We start from the raw sequence: 16,787 nt of genomic DNA, 5'->3' as shown, positions 1-16,787 counted from the left end.
AAATGCACATCTGATGAGATAGAGCCCTAAGCGCAGGCCGTGAGGAGGCACAAATGCTTCTAAATATATAGACTGACTATCTTCTCTCCCCTTTCCCTGCTTTTCTTCTTTGTTCATTTATTCACATCAGAACAACGCGTCCTCCTCCCCCAGCGACACTGCTGGAAGCGATGCCTTTCCACTGAGACAGTAGCAGCAGGATCCGGGTCTTCTGTCTGCATTCGCAACATTAAAAGCTTTTGCAGGAGCCTTTTGCTCAATGAAATATTTACTTCCTCCCACCCAGCATGGAGACAGGGATACTTGGTCAATGAGGACATATGGTCTAAAGGGCTATCCAGTATAAATTACCATGAATAACAAAGCAAGAAGCAGAGCAGAGGAAGCCTGGTGCTCATCAAAAGTCTTCTTTGGCTTATTGAGTTTGCTAACTAGTGCTGCTCCCTTAACCCTTTCACTGATGCAAAAAAATACAAGTCTCCTGGCAGCTGCTGCTTTTAACGTGGCAGAGCTGGAACACCAACAAGGACTACCTGAGAATGCTTTCTGTTGGCAGTAACCACCACTGTGGCTAAAAAAAACATCCTTTCTCCCAGTTGCTTATTCCTATCTCTCCGCTATCACCTCTTTATACTGGATTAGATTAGCAGGGACAATACAAAATTCATTTTCACCAAGATCTGCTCCTTGATCAGCACCCAAGTGCATGAAGAAAGGCATAATTAGGCCTCTTTTGGGAAACGTACTGTTTGACAGCAGCCTGAACCATCCTGTGTACAAAGAATCCAAAGGCACAACTACACATTCACTCCAAGCTGGCACACCCGCAGGCTGACAGGCACCACGTTACCAGTGGTTTCTGGGCATCTGGCACCTGTCTGACATGCAGAAACACTGTCAGTCAGAGCAGCGGGCAGTTATGTGATGAGATCACCCAATCTTCCACCAGAGACAAGGCTTGCAAAACCAAGCAGAGGGAAGTAGCAGCACAGAGATCTCAATTTTGCCTTCCCAAACTCTTGCCCTCTCCAAGCAGACAAAACACAGAACTCCATAGTCAACACAGATCCAGTTCGTGGCATCGGCACCACTTAAGACAAATGGAGTTTGTCACATTTTTAGTTTTCACTTTAGCCCCTTAGGTTTTTTCCCTATCAACTATTCTGTTTAGTGTCCAGGAAATACTGCACTGGCCTATCACAACATCTCTCCTACCTGTTTGGAGTAGCCTCCATAGATGATTATGTTGCCCTCAGGAGTGGTAGCCATTTGACAGCCAGATCTTGGAGTAGGCCCGATCCCTGATGGAGCCAGCTTGCTCCAGGTGAAGGACTCCAGGTTGAAGGCATACACATCGTTGTAATAGATGTAATCTCTAGGGAGAGCAAGTCAGCACACCACAGGTTTTTTAATGGTCACCATTTAGGACAGGCTATCACTTCAGGAACAGCACCAGGAACCTCTGAGGAGGTACAACACCTTACTCAACTCCTTGCATTTATGGCTTTTCTCCTTCCAAAGCCGTAGCAACATAGAGGTTTGTTTGGGTGAAGGTTACTATTTCAATGCAACAATTTGCATTTGACAAAGCTCCTTTAAGCAAGACTTTTATGGTTTCTTTTTTACCTACAGCATTCCCTACTACAACAGACATTTCATCAACTCTATCCAGTTTAACACAATCCAAGATAACTTAAACCTGAATACAAAAAAATCAAAGAGAATAGAGCTACACCTGTCTAGGAGATGAAAAAAAATATACATATGTCCCTTTTCTCTTTCTACTAGCCAACTCACATACTGCTTGTGGAAAATGCTCTGCACAGGTTAAACTCCAAGGACAGAGACAAATCTCATGTGGGCTCTGCAAGTGGCACTGTGCTCCCAGGGACCATGGCCATGCTGCTTACTGTCTCCGAGACAATAGACAGCTCAGCTCTCTTCACAGCTCCCGTAACAGTGTTAGCTGTGACCTCAAAGTATGCGGGAGCCTATTGGAGAAGATGTTTCTAGGAAGACAGGACTCTTTGACAAGACTCAGAGGCCAGAAGTGATGTATTGAGCTTTAGCTACAAGGATAAGTAGCTACTTCAGTGATTAGCTAAGTGGTACAATGGTTTCTCAAACACTTCCAAGATTTTAAATCAAGATCCTTCTAACATAAAAGTCTAGTTCAGCAACAGTACTGCTGAGGATAATCCTTGCAATAAAGCCCAGCTTTCTGTTAGTGGTGAAATTCTGTTGTCTTTTTTACAGAGGATTTAAGACCACCACCCATCCTGCAGTAACTTACCTTGCGCTCTCATGGAAACCTCCGAAGATCATCAGCTGTCTTTTGCAAGCAACCATTCGATGTCCACTTCGTCCAGAGGGACCTCCTGATGCCCTAGAACACAAAGAAATTCCACTTATCGACAAAATTCTCTTTCCTGTTACTGTGTTGGTCCATTTTTATTGAAGTCACTGGCAGCTGCGGGGGTTGAGTTCAACTTCTGGTCACCTGGAATGGGAAGCCATGGGGAACTTCCTTGCCTTAACACGTCTGGTTTCCTCCAGAACAGTGCATGTGCTCTTCCTGTAACTCTTGGTATTTGCAACACAGGTGTTTTGCAGTAATAATTTTATTCCTAGTGATAAACCATCTAGTCTCTAACAGCACCCAAAGTCTTGAAGCCTTTTTCTGCTATGACTCAGGAGCTAATTTTTCAGAAGAGTTCAATGAATAGCAGTTAACTCCCACAACTGCAAGAAAGATATTCCAGACAGAGATGTTTTCTCCAAGTACCAAGAGCTAAGAGTCTGGCTCTGACATCCACTCTCCTTCAACGCCTTAAGAAATCACACACCCATAGCATCTCCACTCATCCACCTGCCTTTAGGATATAACACCAAACTAGTGAGAAGACTTTGTAAATTACTTAGATTTCCTCAAGAACAAAGCCATAGCATCCAAACAAGTCATCGTTATTATTTTACACATTAAAAAGCAGCTATGCATCACTTTTCTGCTCTTTCAAGCCTTCCTGACCTTTCATCGAAATATGCCACTTCCATTTCCAGGAACAAGGAACAACACCCCATCTGTCACATCCAAAAGCTTCAGGCAAAGCCAGGCAGCTGGCAACAACATTCCTGAGAGGCAAAAAGATGCACCTTCCTTCATGTTTACCCACAGACTGAGCATCATACGGGAGAGAATAAAGACAACTTCAAGAACTCTCAAAACAAAGGCAGCTTTAGGTCCAACTGCAGAGAAAACAGGGTTTTTGCTTTGTGTGTTCTCTGCCCCATGGATTAATCTAGCACGTTTTTGCTCTCGCTGAGGAGTCCCCCAAAGTGCACACAGTTAGCACCACTGAACTCAGCAAGACTTCTCAAACAGGCAGCGTTAACACATGTTAAGCGGTTGCAGAATCAGAGCCTAAATAAATAAGAAACCTGCCCACTGTTGCAAACAACAGCAAAACCTAAACCCACAACCCTACTGCTACACTTTAACTGGCAGCAGGTAGCTGTAAAGTGCGGTGATAGATTTCTGTGGAGAGAGAAAATGAGGGCCCTTATTCACCATCAAAAAAGACAATCTCACACCAGTCATAATGAAAAACTCCAGGCAGAACAGCAGCGTTTGGGTAAGACTGAATTAATATTGATTGCTTGGATTTCTTATTCTAACAGAGAGTAGGGTTTTCTAGGCATTTACTGGATTTTTAAGTATCACCCTGCAGAACAGCATCTCTAGTATTAATTTCATCAAGATCTGAAATCATTATTTCTTCTTCTGTAACAAAGCTCCCGTGTTATTATTCCAAAGGATGGCACCTTTTAAAATATATTTTTCCCTTAAAGGAAAGAAGGAATTAAAAATCAACATTAGCAATAAAACCCCTGTTCTCAGAGAGTATCTTCTGCCTTGCTTCTCAAACAGGTTTCTTCCAAGTCAAAAATCAATTCTGAACAATAAAAAGTTTATTCATTGATGTGTGAGCTTTTATAAACAAGCTCCCACAAGTGTATAGTTGACTCAAAGTCACAACCAGTCTGGGGCCTGATCCGAATTCAGAGAAGTCTCACGGACACCAGCACCACTTGCTCTCTAGCAGAAGGGTGTTTTCTCCTTTTTTTTAGGCTAGCTATAAAAGAAAAGATGCTGAAACATGGTTCCAGGTGGCCTCACCCTGCACAGTGCTGTACCATCTCAGCTTCCTTAGCTTTAGCCTTACATATTGCAGGAATCGGCCAGAAAGGGAAGCTCATAGCCTTTGATGTAAGGACATGCCCTCCTAAACTTGCAACAACTGCTCTTAGAAAGTATTTTTACATAGAGCTACTCCTACAGCCAAGGTCTTTTGTCCCCAGTCTCCAAACACAGCGCTGGAAAAACCAAATGGCAGAGTCAAGCAGGACTGGCAGTAACATAGAACCGTGCTGCCACTCCAGAAGGCACTCGCTGCAAGCTCGAAGGTTTGTTTCCCAAATGCAAACTGTCTCCTTTTACCTGTGTCATTGCTCACGGTCCAAAACAAGCATTTTGGAAATGGTTTCACAGACTTTATGATTAATACTCTACTTCATGGGGTTGACACCAGAAAGCAGACATGTGGGAGGGAGCTGTAAATTCTCCAGACTTTTTTTAAAAATAGATTAAAATATAAGTCTGGATAAGGACTGGCTCTACACACGTAGAGCATGAGTCTGATCAGAATTGCTCCATAAGGAATTTGCTTTTGCTTGTGGAGTTACTCTGGGACTTATAGTAACATAACAAACCTGAATCCAGCCCCCAGATTCAAGAATTAAAGATTTATATGTTGCAGTGGCTACAGGCTGCATGAGTGAGTTACCTTTTCATTCATTCCTTCACCCAGAGAATGCTCAGATGAATCTCGGAACCTTCCCATAATAATAAAAGTGATGATGTATAGAACATCCCATCAAAGGGGCATTTCAGGACAAAGCACTTTTATCTTCCAGTACTCGAGGCATCTGAAGCCCAGGACTTCAGCGGTGAGTTATACATCTCACCCTTGTGAATGCAAACAAGCGTTCTGTTCAGGGGCACACGCAGGTACATGTCGTGTGCTGGTCTACTCAGTTCCAAAGTACCCAAGTGAATCCGCAATCACCACAAGGCACAGAATCCTCCAATCAAATCCCTTGCAAAGTCAATCGACAGTCGCACATCTGGATCCTTACCTACCAAAGAACAAGCTCGCAAGGCTCACGTCAGGGCTGACAGAGGAAGTCTACTCAATGTACTATTGAGTAGACTTCCTCTGTCTTTTCTTTAAGCACCAATGCACCTTTCTACCTTGCGTTGCAGGACATGATCTTTCCGGTGACAGCACATCAATCAGAAACAAACCTGCGCTGAAAGGCATTCCTGCACTGCAGTGGCTGCTCCGCTTCTCTCTGTCAACAGCGCTGAACATACTCTTGTGAAACACCACCCTGAAATATTTATAGCACCACCATCTCACAAAACTGTTATGGGAAGTATTATTAACATTCCGATATTAAAGGGAAGGGAGCAGGCTCAAAAACAAGACAAAGAACCACACAGAGGAGGGACCTGCCAGTTTCCCAGCACAACCCCGAAGCATGACGCTCCCTGTCTCTCTTTGAGGGAGTGCACTGGGCCACACAGAGCTGAATAAAAATGTTCTCTCTTGGAAGGAATGAGGCAATTAGGTTAAAATATTGCTTAGCTCTAAGGCAGAGTAACAAACAGTTCAGGCACCGAGAGAACCTTGTGCCTCACACACATGGTAAGGTGGTTCCAATAAGTCAAAGTCAGTTGCTGGCAAGTCTAACGGGCTGGGATTTGTTGTGTTTGGACCATCTCTGTGCATGCAAAATGCAAGTAAATATAGCTAAATATCGCTAAATATAGCAATTTTTAACTCTGTCAAGCAGACTGGCACCGCTGTGCTCTGCGCTAAGAGATAATGGAGATCCACTTCCCCAGCAGCCTTTGCAGCCACAGCACGGGGATGTTATTCACAGGGATGAGTTATTCAAGGTTTTCTCTTCAGAAGTGTTTTACAGTCAAGCCTCTTACAGCACCAAGACAGTCTGTGGCATGAACTGTAGGCAGGAGGACAACATAATTGTCTCAAATCTAAGCTGTGGGGCTGGAATAACTAGATTTCCTAGAACTGCAAGTTCAAATCACAGCAGGGTAACCTTAGATATTCAATCCATACAAACCAGTACATTCAAACCCACCTGAAACTGGGCACATGTGATTCTTCCCATGTGGAACAGAAACTTATTTCTTAATGAATTATTATCTTACTCCATTATTTGCACTAAAATGACATCTTCGAAGCCCAAGTGAGTTTACTGAATGCCAGCCTGTACCCCAAATGTCCATCACCAGGCATTTATTCAGGTAACACTGCTACCACATTGGACCCATGGAATTACTGCCTGGCCTGCTATGTGCGGGTTTGTTGTACCAGGGCTGGAGCCTCACCATGACCCAACAAACCTACACAATCTGCCCCCTCCATTTAGTCTTCCCAAACATGTTCACTCTCCCAATACCAGTAGCCCCCAAACTGACTCCCACTGTCACCAGTCATCTCAGCTGGTTAATGGCAATCCAAAATAAACAAGTGCTTGACTTCAGACAGACGTGAGAAAACTCTGTGGAAAATTTAGAGCAGCAATGGGGTTCCCTGGCAAGAAAAGCAAAACGCTGAAGGAAGCGAAATGCAGCACGTGTTATGATCATAGTTTTAAAAGAAGTGGGAAAAAAATCCCTCGTACAACTCAACAATCGTCTCTGCCCTTTCCTCTTCCCCTTTCCAAGCAGACTGTAATCAAGATGCCATATGGAAAAGCAAAGAGGCAGCAGAAACTTGATTTTCACACTCAGTCAGGTTAGCATTAAAACAAAGACATCCCCTCCCAGCCTCCTCCGCCAGATGCCTCATTAATGCAGCTCTTGGAGCTCTGCCCAAGGATGGGGAGGAGATGCACTTTGTTTTATTCGAACACTGGGACCAGGACACAGGCGTTTTCAAAATTCCAGCAAGGCTGAAAGACAGACGTCCACCCAAACACCTCAGGAAGCTCAAATGAAGTAGATCTTATATGGGGCAAGGAGAGAGAAAAGATCACCTCTTCAGAGCACTTTCACCCATGTAATTTATGATGCTCACTTAGAAAATGTCTATCCCTTTATCTACTAAGAAACCATAAAGTATCAATGTCTCCCCAAATGCATCCTCCCACTGTGGGATGGCAGCCAAGGTGACAAGTGACAACCAGCACCTGGAGATGGAGGGAACCTCTGGGCGACTTGAAGAACCTGGTACCCAGAACTTGCTCCCTAGGTGGGACTAGGAACTCAACTTGGCAACTGTCTCCCTCCTCGCTAACGCTAACAACCCACCACAACAAAAACTCTTGTTGTGGTTTTAGACCACTTGGGGCCTGGGAGTGCTGGGGGCATCCTGCAACTCGCAGCACATGCAAACCTCATGCTCAGCTCTGGGGAGGGAACCGGTGCTTTTGCAGTGGAAGCTCCATTCAGCATCCCCGAGGCTGCTCTCCCATATGGGATAAGATGCAGGATGAGTAGAGCGTCCTAACCACCTCATTTCCTCTTTCCAGGCAGGTCAGGTACTGCAGTATTTGTTTTGGGAGTGGAAAACCCTAAATCAGCTCTACAGCACCGCATCTGCAAACCCACGAGAGAACAATTTGCGCCATCGGTGGTGGAGCTAACGAAGCTTCATCTGGATTCTCCGATGGCTCACAAAAACCAATCTCCCGCCCTCGCTCTCCCTGCAGCTGGGTATTAACACTGCTCTCCGGTGAGGATTTTTTCAACCAAGACTTTGGTTGAAATGTCAACCCTTTCACTCCGCAGGGACTCTACGGCGAGCATCACTTCCTCCCCCCTGCCTGCTCAGATGAAACCCGTAGGAACGTAACGCATTGGAGTTCATCCCCTTTATTTGGCTGAAATTGAGCAAGGGATTCAGAAGTTATTTTGGGGGAGCGGGGAGGGGTACAGTCACAGTCCTTACGTCAGCTTCTGCCTAACAACAATAGGCAGCTCAGCCTGCACAGTGACAGGTCTTTTTAATCCTTGCACCTCTTAAAGAGCCCTCCATCATTTTGGAGGGTTTCACTCACCCCCACTTCTCGAAGACAAACAGGGCTCACTAGAGTAAACCTGGCTTCCTGTAACATGACAAATTACAGCTGTCATTAGATTAACGCTGCCAGGTCTGGAGCCAAGAACCACACCGATGGACAGGAACCAGGCGCTTATGAATCGAGCAGTTTTCCCTCAGCCTCCTGGAGCTACCCAAAAGGACGACCCCCGGCTTCTCGCCGAGCAGCCTGCAGCCAGGATCCTGTGCTGTGAAGCATTCTTCCAACCCAGCCTGGTTTGGATTCCTTGGGATTTTGGCACTTTGGTTCTATACACCCCCCCGTACCTTCCACACCAGAGTCCCTTCAGTGTTAGATTAACATTAGTAAAATTAAGCCTCCAAATTTCCCCCTTGTCAGGCAGTATCAGTGCTAACATTTTGCAGGGAGGGGGAAAGGCAGACAGGCATGATGACTCACTCTGTGGCCTCAGGCAAGTGCCAAGGCAGAGCCAGGGTATCCATCTCTGCACAGCTCAGTCCTAAACCACCCTCTCAATTATTGTCTCTTCTGAGACAGACACAGACAACATGCACCTGCACTCTGTAAGGAGGGCGACAAGTGATCAACCTGGCAGATTTGGGGCTTCCCACCTGAAGGAAGGACATGGAGCTCGTAACCAGGAGCTCGACAGGTCAAACAGCAGACAACCAAGTGTTCAAAAGTTGCTGCTGCTTTCCCCAGTGCCACCTCCAGGGTCAGCTGCACTCAAATTCCAGCCCACCCAAAGCTGTCCCACAGTCAAGACAATCCCAAAGTCCAAGAGAAAGTCTATGTCAAAGTCAGAACCAAAGCCACATCTCCTGCCTCTCAGACTGCTGGGTGTCCCAGCAGACCTCTTCTTCTCTCACGCAAATATGAACATGAGCAGGAAAACCAAGAAGTCTAAGGTTAAGGAAACATTAGCAGAGGACTTTAGGCCAGATCCACAGAAGATATTTAGACACTTTAACTCCTGCCAAAAAATACCAGGGTTTTTGGCACATATTTAATTTGATAAGTCTGAATTATTGACTTGCTCATCTCAAGGAATCTTGAGGCAGCAAATGGCAGTTATCAGGAGTGAAGTTGGCTCTGCAGATAGACAGCTGTCTTCTCAAGAAATGGTAAAACTGGGAGATCCTGCACAGCCCAGTCAGGAGGAGCCCAGGCAGATGGAGTAACAAGTACTGTCTTGAAGTTGGCCATCTACACCTGCCACTGTTGAAGGATAGAGTGCTGCTCATGATACTCTTTCCTTCAGTTACGTAACACCCAAGCACATCCATGCTCCCCAAATCTTGTATTAAATAAACTAGGTTTGGCCTCAGTAGACTTGGAACACATCTCTCATTCCCACTCCTTTCTGGAAGCTGTCCTCTCCAACATTTCTAGGATGGGCACCTCTATATTCAATGCACAGATGCGCAGACAGCTGGGAAATCACAGCACTACACCAGGAATCAAACTCAGATCAGGCTGGCACAGCTCCTCACAAGGTCAACACCACTGGCTTCAGAATACCAGGTTGGAAGGGACCTCAAGGATCATCTGGTCCAACCTCTCCTGGCAAAAGCATGGTCTAGACAAGATGGCCCAGCACTTACTTGATCTGTTCCCAGGTCTTGGTAGCCAAATGCAGGACCCAGAGATCCTTGTAATGATAGAACTGTTCCCCGTTGGGAGACGCAAACTCCCCGCCAAATACCCACAGCTGCCCTCCAGCTGTGGGCACCACTGCTGCCTGCCAGGAGAAGAAGGAAGAGCTGGGTCAGACAAGGGTTCAGAAACCAGAGACAGGAAAACTTTATCAGTCAAACATGCAGCTGCCTCCAAATACCAGAGAGCAGACAAGTGACAGCAGCCACTTGACAACAGCAGCTCTCTGGGGCTGAAGGAAGGGAAATTTTAAATGCAGGTTACTCATTGTGTAGCACATCTTCCCTCTAGCAAAGCAAAGTTGGTCAAGGAGGTGCGCTCTTCCCACCTCCTAGCGTGCTGAGTTCCAGGTCTACAAATTCAAAGTTCCTTGGGAAGCATCTTTGGATTGAGTTTAACAATTGTTCAAATCTTTCTGTTCACCAAAAGAAAATCTCTGCACAGCTGAGGCTCAGCAACATTTCACCCATCCTTTAGTCACATGAATAGCATCCTGCAAAGACATACTGGGGTTGATGAACTGAGCCACGGGAGGAACACAGATGCTTCCTTCCTCCCAAGACACATCTGACATCCCAGCACCAGGCTGGCAGAGTAACGCAAAGTCTTTTGAAAAAGACCATTAACAGTGCACAATTGCCCTTTGCAGGTTTTGGAGATTATAAAACAACAAACAGCAAAGGAGCCAAGCTGCAGCACAAGTCCAAACCTGATGCTTCCCAAGACCTGAAAAGAATTACTGGTCCCTCTGAAAAGAAAAACAAAAACCCAAAAAATAAACGCCAACCAAAAAGCCCCAACCACAGAAGGCAATGCACAGCGTTTGGACAAGAGGAGACTGTTACTGCTTTGATTACTGCAAGTAGCAGAGTCAGGAGAGTATCAAAGGGGTTTGTTTTTTTTTTTGCACAGAGCAGCACCAAAACACTGTTGCGATGCAAGCTGACAGTTAAAAGCAAGGAGAGAAGAGCAAGGCTCTGCTTCATTAAAATTATCTGCGTAAGAACTAAGGAAGAAGGAAGGAATCGCAAAAAGGAAATTATGTGACTGCAAATTTCTTCCTTGACTGGAACCTCTTCGGTTGTTTACACTATAAACAAATTCTTCCACATGTTTTTTCCAGGGAGCCCATCAGAGATCAATGGAATAATGATTTTTTTCTTCAGAAAGGCTTCATTACCTGCCTGCCTTCCCCAGCAAAGAGGATTTTTACCATCAGATATAATACACGACCATGCCCTGACATAAACCAGCCTATACATGCAACGATTAAACACATGAGAAAATATGGGGTGTGTTTGCAAGTAGGATTCGTGGGAACGTGAAGTCACCTAAACAAAGGGGATACATGCCCGATTTTCATGGGTACCTAGTGCTTAAAAGCTTAAAAGGAAGGTACGTACAACAGCCTGCTCATACTTGCGTGTGACCTTTTGCAAAGCTGCCTCAAAATTCATTACATAGCCAAGTTTTTCCCTTGAACAACTGACAACACCCATCCAGGTTCTCACCTCAGCTCAGCTGAACTGCTCTAACTCTAACAGAGGATCGCGTGTCAGACCAGAGATGACAAATAAGACTGAAAACATGCACACGCAAACCCAGGGACACGCTTCTGTTTACCGTTGAACTGATGTAGAATGTGCATTAAAAATAAAGTCACAAGGAAGACAACAAACCAGTCAACTAATGAGGCTGAACTGTCTCCTGTGCGACTGTAATTATCAGACAGAAACCTTACTGCTGAAGCAGGACGCGTCAGATAGATTTCTCATTTTATTTGTTACAATCCAGTTGCGGTCCCAATTCACAGCCTGCCTGCTCGTTTAGATTCAGCTGCTAGACAGCCACCTGCTGGCTACCAGCACCCAAACAAGCCCCTCTCAACTGCACCCACAAACCCACCTCCTTTTCACCCAGGGAAACGAGGGTTTGAATTGATGGTCTCCTTGTGGAATTTGGCCTCTGAAATCAAGTTTGATTTTAAGCCTAAAAATCAAGTCAGAACCTTTCAATTCCAGACAGGATACAGAGCTCAGAGCAAGACTGGCATAGCGTAACAAGGGTATGTGAACCTAACCAGGGTATGGGATCTTACCAGGAAGCTCTGAAGAGCTTTGGCCATGGGTAGGAAAATAACATTCGCATCCTGTATGGCTGCTTTTGAAATGTACTGGTCACCCAGCCACTTGCTGCGACAGGTAAGATAATCTATCAGACAGCTGGCGAGGACCAAAGACCTGCAAAAAATACAAGTCTTTGGTCCAGTTTCTAATGTGCAGGTGTTCACATAAAGTAAACAAACCCAAACCATCATTACAACCAGGCAGTGACCTTAATGATGCAGGCACCAGAGACGTGAATTCTAGGGGAGAGTCATGATATCCCCGAGAAAATTTAGACAACTTTGTCTATTGTGTTGGCAGACAGAAGAAAAACAGCCCATCTGCCAAGGGGGGCAGGGGGGAAAAAAAAAATCACAACCCAAAGGCAGGACATACACAGTCAGCGCTAATGGCCCATTGTGCTGTACAGCTGGGACACCTGGCAAAGGCCAACTGCTACGTCCTAGCAGGGATATCCTACAGTAATGGGTCTTTCACATTGCTGGAGTGGCAGGATCTGTAACAGCCGTACATGTAGGCCTGTGGGCATTAAGGAAATAATCATGCACAGCAACTCTGCCTTCATAGCACTTTGGTCAAATTCAAAATTATACCCTGACCAGCATTTTGAAAATTCAGTGCCATCCTGGGATCATGGATGGTTGAGCTGGTCCCTATACAATGCAGCAAAGAGAGTTCATCTTGAAACAAAGGGTCTCCCCCATGAGTCCTGCTGACCCAACAGATATAACCCAAATCTCAATTCCACACTTCATTCCAGAGGCCACCCAGTGATCAGAGAGCACAAGCATCTTGGGCAGGCTTGTACAGGCCCCTTCATCAGAAAAGGTGAAGTGACACCATTGGCAGCCCGTTGCAAGGAGAATGAAGAGAAACCAGAAACCCTCAGGGGAGAAAATAAACCAATCAAAACCAAAATCAACTCCCATCCATCTTTAGTGCAGCATTAGAACAATTCCAAGGGCTGCTCTAGCAGCCAGTACTTTACCTGGTGAGCACATCGCCTTGGCGGTGGGTTGGGGATCTCTACTTTAGACCAGCTGTTCTTCCGGATGTTGTAAACATACAGATCGTTATACAGGTACGTCTGTTAGAGAGGAGGAGAAAATACACATCACCACAGCTCTCCACTGGACAGGGACAGTCTGCCTAAGCACAGGCATGCCTGAGGGAGGGTTATCTGTGAGTTTGGGGGAGAAGGAGCACAGCACCAGCTTTGCAAAACAATGGATCACCTGCCTCATCAGGCAGGGAAGGAGAAGAACAGCCTCCTCCACTAGACTGGGAGTCAGCAACTTCTTCCAGAGTGATCCACTGGGCTTTCCAGTTTCCCAAACCCTTGGTTAAGCCTCTGAGGTATGAGGACTTAAGAAGCTGGAGCTTAACACAGATATGCAGGTGAAAGTTGCCCAAACTGCTGCTCAACTCCAGAGACAGAACAGCTTAAGTTAGTGAAGCAAGCAGAATTAGTTTTGCACATCAGACTGGTTGACCCTAAGGCAGTCAAATTTCATGGGCAGGCTTGAGTTTTCAAGCTACAGTATGTACAACTTCTTATAAAGATTGATTTGTCTCCAGGAGCGTAATAAACACTTGCAACTTGCAGAAATTCAGTAACAGGAGAGCCCACTGCAAATATTTGCTACTGTACACATCTCCAAGGCAGGCAATGCCTTACCCACAGCAAATCTGCAGAAATATCTTGTTTGGAAAGGCTGAAGATAGAGATTCTTCAATAGTTATCAAAAATGAGGGGCAGATATGGCTACAATTAAGTCTGGAGAAATTATGAAGCCCTGAAATATTGATGCTGAGACAATCACTCTGATTCCTTAATGGGTTCTAGCATGTCTCCTTCCTGTCAACTGTTCAGGGCATGAGACAGGATCACAGCAGAATTAAAAGGCTATTTTGCTCTCATTCAGGGACAAATACATATTTTATGACTGCTGCCTAGAATTTCGCTTAAAATGACACTCATGCAAATTACAGTAAAACGCAGGGAGAGGGTAGAATAGAGAAGAAAAAAAAAATGGAAGTATACGTTACTTTTTGGCCATTGAAATATTCACCTCCAAAAAGGATCAATTCGTCTTTTTCAGGGTGAGCAGAGAGGGAGCCATTCAGCCTGCAAAAGAAAAGAGGGATGGCCAAAACAGTAGATGTGTAAGAGTCTTGTAAAACTCAGAAGCTCGCAGCCTTTAACACAGCTAGCAGTAGCACCTCTGCCCTCTAGCCACAAAGGTCTCTCCATCATCTGCCAAATTACTAGGCTGTGATATTCACCCCAGGGCTAAAAACTCCTCAAAGAAATTAACTTCTTAACAACTTCCAGCAAGATTAATTTGACACTGTCTGAAATCTTCGCCTATTTTAGGAGCACACGTTTCACTGTCATTTAACATGCCTTTTGACGTGAGCTCTTGAATTTTAATGCTGGTGTGTCAAGAACAAAAATTACTTTTATGAGGGCACATAACTATGGGTAGAACTGGGCTGTCTCCTATCAACTTATCTGCGTCATTATGCTGCAGTCACCACTGGTCATTGCTCATCTCCACACCATCAAAATGTTTTGCACCATGCGGAGACAGATCCCTACCACTAACAAGGAGGAACTAACTGACCACTGTAATGCCCCTGTGAGATTCATGTACTGACCTGTCCCACTACACCGAGAGAAAAACAGATATCACAAAGAAAGGCATTTAGTTAACAAGCCACAGGAAACAAATACAAGACCTAGAAGTATGTGGACCCCCAGCTCCACTCGATAAAGTGTCTTGTATCTCATGACATTCTTTTGCTTCTTACGTCCTTTCAGCTTTCTAGTCCAAATCCAAAACTTCCTCTTAACTCTTAATTTTCCTCAGAGCCCTGTAATCTAACCCTGCTTTAACTCCTTTGTGTTGAATGATTAAAAAGAAGATTTTAAGGCCAAAAAAATGCTTTTGGCCCCTTTTTTAACCAGGGATTCAATGTACCAGGTATTTTATAACTCCAGATACCACCTATGCCAGATATTATGCCTTCCACTGTCAGGAAATAACTTTACATCAATAAATTTCATTAAAAGTGCCATCAGTTGTTGTGTAAGCGATAGCCAAAGTCTCATACAATCTCTTACCTGGGTGAGGGAGGTGGGCAGGATGACTCAATTACTTGGGTCTTTTTAGCATCCAAACTCTGGAATTCTGCTATCAGGGCTTCAAGATCCTCCTGAAAACAAAAAACCAGACATGAGTTCCTTGACATGCACAGAGCCACCTGCACACCACATGAAACCAGTACTGACCCTCACGATTTCTCTTTTTTAAAAAAAAAAAAATTGTCTGCTTCGGTTCCTTTCATTCAGCTACAAGAAATGGATCCTGAGTACTGCCACATATGCTTCAAAGACTGGTCTCCTCAAAAATGCTAACAAGTTGCTCAAAAATGCCCTAAAAGAATAAATTTTTATGCAAAGTGTATTTAGTGCACACCTGCTATTCCTGCCACAGAAACGCCCACACAAATCAGCAAGTAAATGCAAATAATTTAAGCCCTAACAAAGTGATGAGCAACTACATGCTACAATCCAGACAGTCGTCTTCTTTGTCTGCAATGGAAAAATGCCTAAATGGAACTGGAAACTTTTCAATTCCCAGCTTGTACTTCAAGTAGAGAGAAACCTGCGCGTATTTTTTTTCCCCTTTCAAATTCTGTCAATTAAAAATAAAAGCTGACTTCAAAACTGCCAATACACCGAGTTGCAAGGGCAGACGTAGGATTGCAGCTATGGGGAGTTTCTGATCCACGGTCTCTCCTACAACCCCCATTCGCTCACCACCTCCCTTCAGTTAATATTTCTGAAGGTGTGCCCAAAGACAAGATTTCTAAAATCTGGGGATTTTTGCCTCTGCTCTCCTCGCAGCCAGTGTACACATACACAGGCACTTCTCATGTCTTAAGTTCTGAATTATGGTGGCAACACCACGTTTTGACCAGCCAAAGGTAGCTGTTCCGAGGGCTAAATATAAGCACCCTCTTTAGGAGTGGAGATAAACATTTTAATTTGCCTTTAAGACCAGAAAGAAAGGATGGGGGAGACGGAAGGCAAGAAGGACCCTTAAACTGCATTGTCTTGTTTCCCTTTTACAGCTGCTGTCACATGCCGCACCCAGCTTGTCAGCGATATGGCAAAAATCTTCCTGGCAGCGATTTTCACTTCACCTCTTACCCTCTTTTCCCCTTTTCTGAGCGCCCTCGCACACCGGCGCTGACAGGCGCGCAGCCCTTAGCCACACGCTGTCCCGCAGGTGTGAGGACGAGCGTTTCTTTTCCACCAGGACGGCCCTAACACTGACCCCAAAAGTTTCACGAGGTGTGCGCTGACCTCAGAACCCCTCCACATGAACATGTTGTGCCGGGCTGATGAGCTACAGGCCCCTAAGTCACTTCACCACGTTACAGCTCCCTGCATCTGGATGAACTATAAACTCTTTTGCTTTCAACCTGAAACACCCCTGACTCCGACCCACTCCCCCAACCCCCCCGGGCCTCCTCCAGCGACGGTTTTCCCTTCAGGCTCCGCTTCACAAAACTCCCCGAGACCCGTGGAGGGCCCAAGGCAGCGCCGCAACGCCCCAGAGCAGGCCCAGGCCCCGCCAGCCGGGGCTACCGGAGCCCCCCATTCCCACCACTCACCTCCTCCTTCTTGGCCCTGCGGGACACCTTCCTCTCCATCTTCGCGGCCGTCTTCTCGGCCCCCTTCCCCTTCTTCTCCCGCTTCCCCTTCTTCCCCATGGCTGAAAGGCCGGGCTAGGCCGCGCGGGGAGCACCGCGCTCGCCGCACCGCGCTGGCCGCCCGGG

The 16,787-nt window shown here is 45.6% G+C and overlaps 1 protein-coding gene across 2 annotated transcripts in view; it reads right to left on the bottom strand.

The window, feature by feature from the left end:
- Positions 1-16,787, bottom strand: part of KLHDC4 (kelch domain containing 4) — a 28,742-nt gene extending 11,955 nt beyond the window's left edge. Inside the window, exons 1-7 of one of the 2 annotated variants that reach the window (XM_026857028.1) lie at positions 16,623-16,787; positions 15,064-15,155; positions 13,986-14,064; positions 12,925-13,023; positions 9,759-9,895; positions 2,294-2,386; positions 1,216-1,375 (exon numbers count right to left, since the gene is read on the bottom strand). In XM_026857028.1, coding sequence (XP_026712829.1) covers positions 1,216-1,375; positions 2,294-2,386; positions 9,759-9,895; positions 12,925-13,023; positions 13,986-14,064; positions 15,064-15,155; positions 16,623-16,721 — 759 coding nt within the window. In that variant the 5' untranslated portion in view covers positions 16,722-16,787. Of the gene's footprint in view, positions 1-1,215; positions 1,376-2,293; positions 2,387-9,758; positions 9,896-11,908; positions 12,050-12,924; positions 13,024-13,985; positions 14,065-15,063; positions 15,156-16,622 lie in introns of those variants that run through there. The other variant, XM_026857029.1, reaches the window with a different exon arrangement.

This window comes from Athene cunicularia (assembly GCF_003259725.1).
Source record: "Athene cunicularia isolate RWA chromosome 11 unlocalized genomic scaffold, athCun1 chr11_part2, whole genome shotgun sequence".
NCBI lineage: Eukaryota > Metazoa > Chordata > Aves > Strigiformes > Strigidae > Athene > Athene cunicularia.
Note: the sequence above shows the minus strand (reverse complement) of the source record. Positions and strands in the feature narration are given on the sequence as shown.